Source organism: Dicentrarchus labrax, unplaced genomic scaffold (assembly GCF_905237075.1).
Source record: "Dicentrarchus labrax unplaced genomic scaffold, dlabrax2021, whole genome shotgun sequence".
Classification (NCBI taxonomy): domain Eukaryota; kingdom Metazoa; phylum Chordata; class Actinopteri; family Moronidae; genus Dicentrarchus; species Dicentrarchus labrax.
The window spans coordinates 12448659-12458454 of record NW_026136715.1 but is presented as its reverse complement, the minus strand read 5'-3'; the positions used below and the strand labels follow the sequence as shown (position 1 = coordinate 12458454).

The window sequence follows — 9796 nt, the reverse complement described above, 5'->3', positions numbered from 1 at the left end:
TTGTCTGGATCTGATTGTTTCAATGCCATAAACAATAGTAAAATAAGAATCAGCTTCATTAAGACTTACACATAGAACATTTTACAGGAGGATAGAAATAGACATGCAGCTACAAACAAGAACAACAAAGCTGAACAAAGATAGGTCAGAATAAGCACACAACCTTTGAATTTCTCGTAAGGGGGATCAATAAAGGAACATCTTATCTCTTATCTTAACTATTATATACATACAAGTAGGTGAGAAATAGGCGTGTATATATAGTTTTCTTTTAAATCATATATATATATTTAATAATAAAACAATGGCCAACAACACACACAACATTTAGATCACATTATATATTGTCAATGGTCTACATATGAGTCAAGTGTTCTGTAGCTTGTAAACAAATAGTGCAAAGGAATGAACAGTGAATGGGTAGATTACTTATACATGAAGTGAGTGGTTATGTATAGTATATGCATGTCTTTATACAGTAAAGCGTGCAGGATTTATATAGATGGATGATATGTAAAAGTATATGATAAAATGAACAATCTAACAACCCTGCATTACATTTTATATATGCTATAAATCCAGTACAACTAAAGGTTGATGTTTTTAGTGTTGATTTTTGGGATAAATATCTGAGACACTGAAAAGAGTCACGAATGTTATAATGTTAATTTATTTGTTGTGTGTGTGTGTGTGTGTGTGTGTGTGTTATATTGATGAGTGTCCACCCCATTTATTGGAGTGTGGACTGAACTCATATACAGCCTCAAAAATGACCATAAAGCTTAAAATAAATCAAATAAATACATTAAATTAATAGATAAATTCTGCATTAGACCAGATATGTCAATCCTGTTAAGCTAAACAGCTAGCTTAATATTTCCCCGTGCCATATGCCACAACAACGCTGTCACGACGTCAGACGACGGTTGTCAAGGTTGCACTGCTACGAATTTCTCGGTCGCCAGGTTTCTCGGTTACGGAGTTTAACGGCCGTAAAGGACGTAACGTTAGGTGTGTTTGTCGGCTGTTAACGCCCACTCGGTGTTGCTCATTTTGCTGAGGGGCTGCCCCATTCATAGGGCCAGTAGGCAGGCAGGCAGGCAAACTGCGGGAGCGGCTAAACACCATCTACGACGTAGTGTGTGAGCCAAATGATGGTCTATCACTGAAAACACCAGGCGAGGTTGAACTGCGGTATCATCGTCAGCCGTTTCGACATCGGAAACACTCTCATGTAAAACCGAAACCGCCCTCTCAGGAATGGGATTTTGAATGTCTTGATGAAATACCGGAGGAGCTCTCCTGTGTTCGACCTGTCGCGGAAATAGACTGACTTCCTAGTCGCCTGCTCCCACCGCTGCCGCAGACCCGGCCACCCTACACGGCTCGTTAAACCCAGGCTGTCCGCGGACCTCCTGGCTCTGGCATCTGGACACATCGGAACTGGTCTATCGTCGTTGTAGATACGCAAACGTGCCTGTGTGTGTGTGTGTGTGTGTGTGCTTTCGCTGCCTGTATAATGCCGACACATTTGCGGTTCCGGAGAAGGTCATTCCTTGGGCTTTTATTCCTCTTTTCACTGTCCACCTCCGCATTGTACTTCATCTACTCCGCCCCCGGGATCGGTAAGTCAAATCAAACCGATGATATTATTAATAATACCACTCAGACATTAGGATGGAGTGAGGTTGTTTGTATGGGCTGTTCATGTGTGACAGTTCTGCTTTCCATTGGGAGTGTAAGCGAAGGGGCCATGCGGCTCTGCTGAGCCTTGATCTCTCCCAGTCGATGATGAGACTCGGCTGGATGCTGGAACTCAACCGTATAATATCCATGTACCTGGCCATGATAATAACAGTGCTACTGATGAACATCCTGGCTACTGTAATCATACTGATGTTAGCAGGCCTTACAGCTATCATTAAAATGCTCATAGTGACTGGCGCCATTGGAAGAATTATGGTATCTTTGATTTTGGGTTCATTGTTGGCATCTATAGTAGAGTCGTGTAGTTCACAACTGTCAAGCTGTCCGACTGCTTTTGGGGTTTTTTGGGGTTGGGCAAAGGTCAGATTATGAGTCATGGTTTCATGGGCCGAAATTACATTGGTGAAGTCAACCTGAGCATAGAGATCACTGACAAACACATTGTTGCTGACATCATTAGCTGCCTGGAAGTCACATGCAGTTGTGTAATATCGCATGTCCTGAATCCATCCTATCATTAATTCATTTATGTCTCATCATTCTCTCCTTTCTCTCTCTTTTTCTTTCTTTCTCTGTCACTCTTTTAGTAATCTCATTGAATATGTGTGTGGGCTCACTGTCTGTCTGTGGTATCACCCATCCTTCCTTGGAGGCCCGTATAGATCGGGCCCTGGTCCACTTATCAGCCTAGATATGTTTGGCCAATCCTGCTTGCTATTTCTGGTCATTATCACTCATGTGATGTGCAAACACCAGTCACTTAATTGTAGCTGATTGGGCAGAGCTTATCTTGATGCATAGCACTAACTATTAAATTGTAAACCTTCACTGGACCCTGTCCTTGACTCTGTGCCAGTCATATCTGTTATAACTTTCCACAGAATCGAATAAAAAAACACAAATGAATGTGCAGATGAGCAGCAATAAAATGGCTGCATACATTCTTTTATTTTGGGCATAAGTTCTCAAGGAAATATCTGAGGAAATGCAAAGTGCAGTTAAAAGTTGGCTGCTGAGACTTTTTCCTATTTACTGATTAAGCCACCGTTTGTTGGATATCCTGTTGTGCTTGCCGAGCAGGCATGTTTGGCAAGGTTTGGCTTCTTTGAATCATTGTTAAAGAGTGTCTGCTGCAATCAAAACAACCCACACCAATAGGCTCTATCTGAGCCCAAATACAACGGTAAACCAATGCTATGGTTTATAGAAGAAAGTCCGAAAAAACATTTTCATTTCCAACAGATTTACAATCAATAGCTGAAGGCCTTTCACTGCCAAAAAGGAGATCCTGTGATTGTTGGCGTGGGGAGTGACTGTGTGACCAAAATGCTGTTTATGTCATACAAGTGTAGCCTTTCTAAAACATCAAAGAGTGAGATCTGGTCCTTCTAACTCATCAAAAAGGGTATTGATCCTTTCACGCTTTTTACCTGCTGTGGACAACTTAATCAATAATTAAATCAATTCTCATATGGAGGACACATTACAGACAGGAATAGCTGTGTAATTCCCAATAACAGACAGCAATGACTCCTCTGAATGTGAAACTAATAAACAAATAATTTGTTGAGCAACCAGGATAAAGATAATCCTTCAATCACTTGTTCACTATTTTTCCAGCTCAAGTATTGATGGTGTCTGGTAACTGACTGAGAGCTTGGCCATATCCATCCTCCTGGGTGTTGACTATTGTAGGGCTGTAATGGCCATGTGCTTTACTGGGGGTTAGTTCAGAAACAGAACAAGGACCAGCAGCACCAGTCCATTAATTATAGATGGTAACCAGGAGCTAGGCAGCTTTTGCTGCTGTTACTAAAAGCTACAGTTTAGTCTTTTACACTTCGGGTGCCTGGTGAAAAATCTAGTGCATTTGGGGGGGGGGATAGTTCCACATTTTTTGACATAAGGTGGTATGATTTACTCACTGGTAGAGATATTGACGGATGTTCATTCGCTGATGTTTGAGATCTTGTTGTTAGAGACACACCAGTGAGCCACAGATTATGAAGCAGAGATAAAACCGTAAATGTAGCCAGTTAACAAAAACATTTTAAACCACAACACAGGATTAGCATTCGATTTACCTATCCCCAACAGAATCCAGCATCTTTAGTGTACAATTTTCCCTCAGACCACATGGTGTATGGTATCGTGGACCTATTTAACAAAGAAAATAGCACCATGATACAGAGTCTGAGCAATAAATCAAGCATCAGACATACACGATGTTTTATTCTGTTGTGGATGTTTCAAAGTATTGAGGACTGTGCTGGTGTGAATGCTTTTGTGGGCTACTGTTTATTGTGTAAACTAAGTACAACCTTACTGGGACATCTTCCACATAGTGGTAGCCTAAGCTAATGTCGATACATCATTATTACTTCCAGTAAGCAACCAGCATACAGTATGTATCAAAATCTGCCCTATCCCTTTAAGAACAGGTGAAGACCGAGGTAGTTGTCAGAGTGGGCTTCACATCATTTCACTGTACTGTAGCTACACCTGCCATAAAGCATCCCAGCAAGACACAAATTCTCACTCTCCCTATGAACATTATTATCTTTCAGCATACAATATGAGTTTATTGATTTGGGATATCCTATAGCTTTAGAATGGGGGAGTTCTCGCCACAGATGTGTTCAGTATATCATTGAATGATGGCAGCTACACTTTGAAGGTGAACAGATTTGCTGAGAGGGATCACATAGGAGGGGACACAGTAAAGAATTATCAGAATAATTCAGAGGAAAAACCAGAAAGATTGAAAAGGGCAAAGGGAGGGGGAGGAGGGGGATATAGAGAGGGAAGGATGAAAGAGATGAGCCAAGCTCCTTTCCTTCTGCTGGTTTGCACATCGGGGAACCCATCCAGAACACCTGAGCAGGGCTTCCTATGATACCCAGGTGGCTTCAGTGCAGAATGCCCCAATTTCACAGCTTAGTCCATTTCTGTCCCTCTCGCTCTCCCCAGCCATCTTCCTCTGTCTCTGTCTCTCGGTTTCTCTGTCTCCATGTACTCGTATGCACTCACACCCCAGCCTCTATGTTGCCCCCGAGCATGGCTGCTGACTGATGCGGGCTGGAAACACAGGGCACAGCTGGGCCTGATTGCAGCAGTTTATTTAATTAAAACATGAGAGGATCCCACTGGAGTGAGAGCTAGGGAAGACACAGGCTCTATTTATAGGATGAACACAGATGCACACACACACCTCCACATCCGGGGAGAGCAAGGAAGACAGGTGCTTCCCTTTGTCTTTGGAGACCAGACTCAACCTCTCATCTGAATGGCTATGTATTTGTGTGTGTGTGTGTGTGTGTGTGTGTGTGTGTGTGTGTGTGTGTGTGTGTGTGTGTGTGTGTGTGTGGGTGTGTGTGTGGGGTGTAAGGCTTGCGCATATCTGTCGGAAATGTTGTATATATCCTAGCCTGTACCAGATATCTTTCTAGGTGTGGCTTGCTAACGGCCAGTACTAATTCTCGACAGTGTTGCTTCATCCTGTGAAGTAATCCAGGCACATGGTTGACAAGGAATGAAGACATCCACCAGGGTTTTAAAGTAGCAGAGTATCATGCATGTTTTGTCAGACAATACAAAGGTGAGACTGGTTTCATGTGCTTAATGATTACACACTCAGAAGCAACCTTTACGGTACCTTTTATAGCTCCTCTTCAGGTTGTTGACGCCTACACATGCATCAGCTAGCATTCAACCTTTTCTCAGGCTACAGACTGCCAGTAAGTGCATATCCCAGATCTCAAACGACAGCCAAAAGCCTGCATGTACACACACCACCTGCTCTTATAGTAGGGATTTAATTGTAGATCTGCAGGTGTCATGTCTTCAAGTTGGTCTGCTTTTTCAAGTATTATACTGAGAATCACTAATCATAACATACTCTTTGCTGCCCAGTGCAATTTTGTCTGCCCTTTATTTTCAGGCTTTTGAGAATATGTCTACCATAAATATAGCACGATAGGTGGGAGAGTATGTTGTTGTAAAACTAATATCATAAAATATAAAAATGCTGACAAGATGGGTCAAAGTACTGCATAGACTATCTGAGAAACCCATATCACTCTCCGCCTTTGGCTGCCAGACTGAACATCAAGTGTCCCTACTCTGGTTTTACAGCTTGCTACATCAACATTTATCTATTCTATCTACAGTATACCTCTTTTGTGTAAACTTTATTATGGGGACAATCATTTGTATTGCAATTTATCTTGATACAGTTTCATGTGATACATTATCAACTCTGGCATCTGGATAGAAATATATTTGCTTCAGATGAGATATTTTAGCTTTGAACCTGGCAATTAAGCCTTCTGACAGTCATCATTGACATTTATATGATGCCATGTGTGTTTATGGTCTTCCATGAGTATGTCTGATTGTATATTTTGGTACACATTTGTTATCCACAGCTGTCTATAAAAGTCTGCATAATGCAGTGTGTGATTGCTGATTTTTGAAAAACGCATGAATTGTAGTTCACTTTCTTGCAGTACATCACACATTGGAGTGTCTGCCTGTACAGAGATAATCCTGTGCAAAATATCAGTATAATATCAGTATATTATCATGTCATGAGTCATCCTATAATTATATAGTTTGATAATTGAATGTTGAATGCTTTCTCACTCCTCCTACCCCACCTTAAGGGATTCATTTGTGGAGACTAGCAGAAGGACCATGTTTTTGATTTGTGCTTGCCTTGTGCCCTGTCATCACTTTCATGGGAGAGACATCATAGGCTACTTCTGCGCTATCACTCTGTGCACTCTCAGGCCTAATGGCACTTTTTTCCCCCCCTACTGCTACTGGGCATGCTTGTCTCTCCACAGTGTTCGTAGAAAGCTGTTTTCCCAGAGCTGTTTTTACATTTCCTCTGGTCACACCCACCAGGCTGTGTGCATAATGTATATGATTGTCTGTTCACTTCTATGTCTATTAGTTTGTGCAGCCATTTCCTGCCCAGTCAGCTTTCCAGCATAACAACGAGTGGCTGCCCTTCCCCAGAAACATTTGAATCCTAATTTGGGTAGAAACTGGCACTGGTAAAGATTAGACAGATTATCTTGGTGCTATGCAGTTTGGTGCTTTGCATTAGAAGGAAATAAAAAGTCTACATGTTTCTAACTTTTATGTGTTTGTGACAGGGTTGTTTAGATGGTAACCTGTTACCCTGGCAAGCATAATGGTGGTAAATAATTAACTTTGAGCTGAAAGACATGGTGTTTAATCACCTGCACATAATGCCTACGTTTAATGAAACACATTTGATCTCTATTCTTTACACCTCTGGTAGGATATAAAGTCCAAATCTCCACTAGCTAGTGTAACACCCTCTCCTAAGTATTGTGAAGTTGTATTAGGTATCAGAATGTATAGCATTGTTTGTGGTAACTATAGTGCTCATAATTGTCCAGACTCGACACAAATCCACTTAATGTGGTACTTATGATGTCTGTGGAAAGTACAGGTTGGTGTCTAAGGTTGTGCCCATGTGTGCTTAATGGTCATGCTGCTTCTGTGCTGACGCTTACTGCAGAAGAGCTTCTCTGGCACTCTTAAAGCCATCCATCTCTTGTCCTCTAGGCCCACTGTAATGCTACCCGCATCCCACCTCCCACCCTTCTTGCGCTGCTTAATTGATCCATCCATTTAGATCAATCCAGCCAGCCTCTTAAGGCTAATTTCCAGAGGCTAGGTATAGCCAGGGTGAAATATTAACTCGGTGCTAAGCTACCTCAGATGGACTCCATTGTGAATAAACAAGTCGAGAGTGATAAATTATGCAGCTTCCCTATTTAACTTCTGTAAAGTTCTTCAGCCATTTAAAAATTGAACATCTCTGGTTTAGTAATAAAGAGTAGATAACTGTATAAAATCAGAATGAAATGAAAACATAGAAAGCTTGTTCAATCACTAAAATTCCTCTGGCTGGAGCACTTAAGATTTGGCGTTTGACATTTTCATTGCAGTTGCCATGGTTCCCTGAGGGCTTGTTCCCATCCAAGACTGACTCTTTTTTTATCGTCACGGCAACCACAGAAACATGCCATCCTTGTTCCCATGATGATTGGGGTGACAACAAACCCCCAAGGATACAGTCATTACAGTCGTTTGGGAGAGAGCCATGGACTGTGTCTTTGTCTGGAACATCTGTACACTGTGAAGGAGGCCCTTCAGTAAAAGTTATTACAACTACTATAAATACCTTTTGATATAATGGCAGATTTTTCTTGCTCTTTACCGCTGACACTTGTTTCTTCTTCCGTGTAGACCTTTTGCACTTGTGTAAATCTACCTTCTGTGTCTGTCACGTGTGTGTCACGTCCCTGTACCTTCCAAGGACACGTGACTCCAAATACTCTATTAACAAAGGAATTTAGTTAAACATCAATAGAGGGGGAGTTCATTGCACCTTGTGAGTCAGTCAGAGGCATAAGCAATCCTCTTAAAGTCTCTCATTGACCGTGTGAGACCTTACCATACCCTGTCCCCAGTCTCTCTCACACACACCTACTGTACGCTCCTAATATGGTTTATAAGAATATGCAGAAACACTGGCCGTCACCCTGGAAAGGACATGGATTACATAACTGTTTTGATTGTGACACTGTAAAATCTCTTTCCCCAGACAAGACACACTTAAGTCCTTGCTTTTGTCTGAACACTTACAGAAGAAATCATTTTATCCAATGTTTTCAGTATTTGTGGAAATGTTTTAATTCTGCCATAGCCAATAGGAGGAAACATGCTCTGCACAGATCTACTGAGGATCAATTCTGAACAGATGGTTAAAAGCCGTTGCTGCTGATGCATTGTAATATTTATTTGGGTATAAACAAGCAAATATTGTAACAGTCTATGCTGAAAGTGAATGGATTTGCTGTGCGTCACAGAATATAGCCTCTTGGCTTTATAGCTTTGTAAGACAGTTGATCACACTCACAAAAAGATATTATTTGAAGAGTCATGTTTCCCTTTACTAAAGAGGCAGGTATTATTTAGTGAGTTACACCCAGCTTTGTGTTTTTTGATGCACATTCAAAATACGATTGATTAACTAATTTGCCCCCGTATTTTCAAATAGCTTGAACTGGTATTGAACTTATAACCCCAGCTTCCCCCAACCTTCCCGTTCCTGTTATAGATACTGTAAATGCAATTAAAGTCTGTTTTGCCTACCTGTAAAAGGACATAGCAACCATAGGTGATCCCTACACACACATAGTAACTCTAGTCTTATGTCTTATACTGTTGTCAGTAAGATGACCCATGTCCAACCCTAATAGTTTGGATATTTGACCACAGACAGATGGTGAAGCTGAATGCAGTGGAGGTGAGGGGGTGGGTGGAGGTGTACCAATGTTAGATGAAGAGTTGCAAGTCATTTCAGAGGCGAACTGAACGTCTCGTGTTGAGCCACTAATCATTTATGTAACCTAATCATCCTGAGGAGAATCCCAGTCTTTGTTGACCTGGTCTGGGCCTCCCTTTGTTATTGAGACTGTTGCCATGGTTACTTTGGTCATGTGTTTGAGGGCAGTCAAACTGTAACTTGTGTGGAGCCGCTGTACAGAAGTGATGATGCCAGTGAGGTATAATGCAAACACAAATGCTGATACCATTGTTGATGACAAGGGGGACTGCTGATAGGGATCAAGCTTGGGATGACTGCACCTGTGTATTCCCATAATAAGTGTATCGAAAGGTCCAGTGTGTAACATTCATATTCATGAGAATGTTTTCATTGTTGAACCACCATGTTTCTACAATAGCCCAGAACATATAAACCAAGCACTCGCTCAAGATAGGGCCTTTCGTAGATTTGTAAATGTACAAAGGAATCTGTAAGGAAAATACAAATGTGCATTCAGATTTGTATATTGAAATCAGGAAATGTGTAGACAAATCTGTAAATTCAAACATATTAATGCCTGAGAAGTCTAAGTCTATTTGCTTCAAGAGCTGGACAATTCATCGGTTACAACTCAAGCAGGACTCTCAATTGGTGTTCTTTTACATGTGACTTTTGCTACACTTCTGCTGTGGCAGATTTGCAAATGCGTGTGGCGAT

General features: G+C 41.4%; 1 protein-coding gene across 1 annotated transcript in view; it reads left to right on the top strand.

Annotated features, from left to right (window-relative positions):
* The first annotated feature begins 1000 nt into the window (after positions 1–1000).
* b4galt5 (UDP-Gal:betaGlcNAc beta 1,4- galactosyltransferase, polypeptide 5) overlaps positions 1001–9796 on the top strand; it is a 29525-nt gene continuing 20729 nt past the window's right edge. The window contains exon 1 of the mRNA XM_051424942.1: positions 1001–1625. Within this exon, the coding sequence (XP_051280902.1) occupies positions 1520–1625 (106 nt within the window). The 5' untranslated portion in view covers positions 1001–1519. The remainder of the gene's footprint in view (positions 1626–9796) is intronic.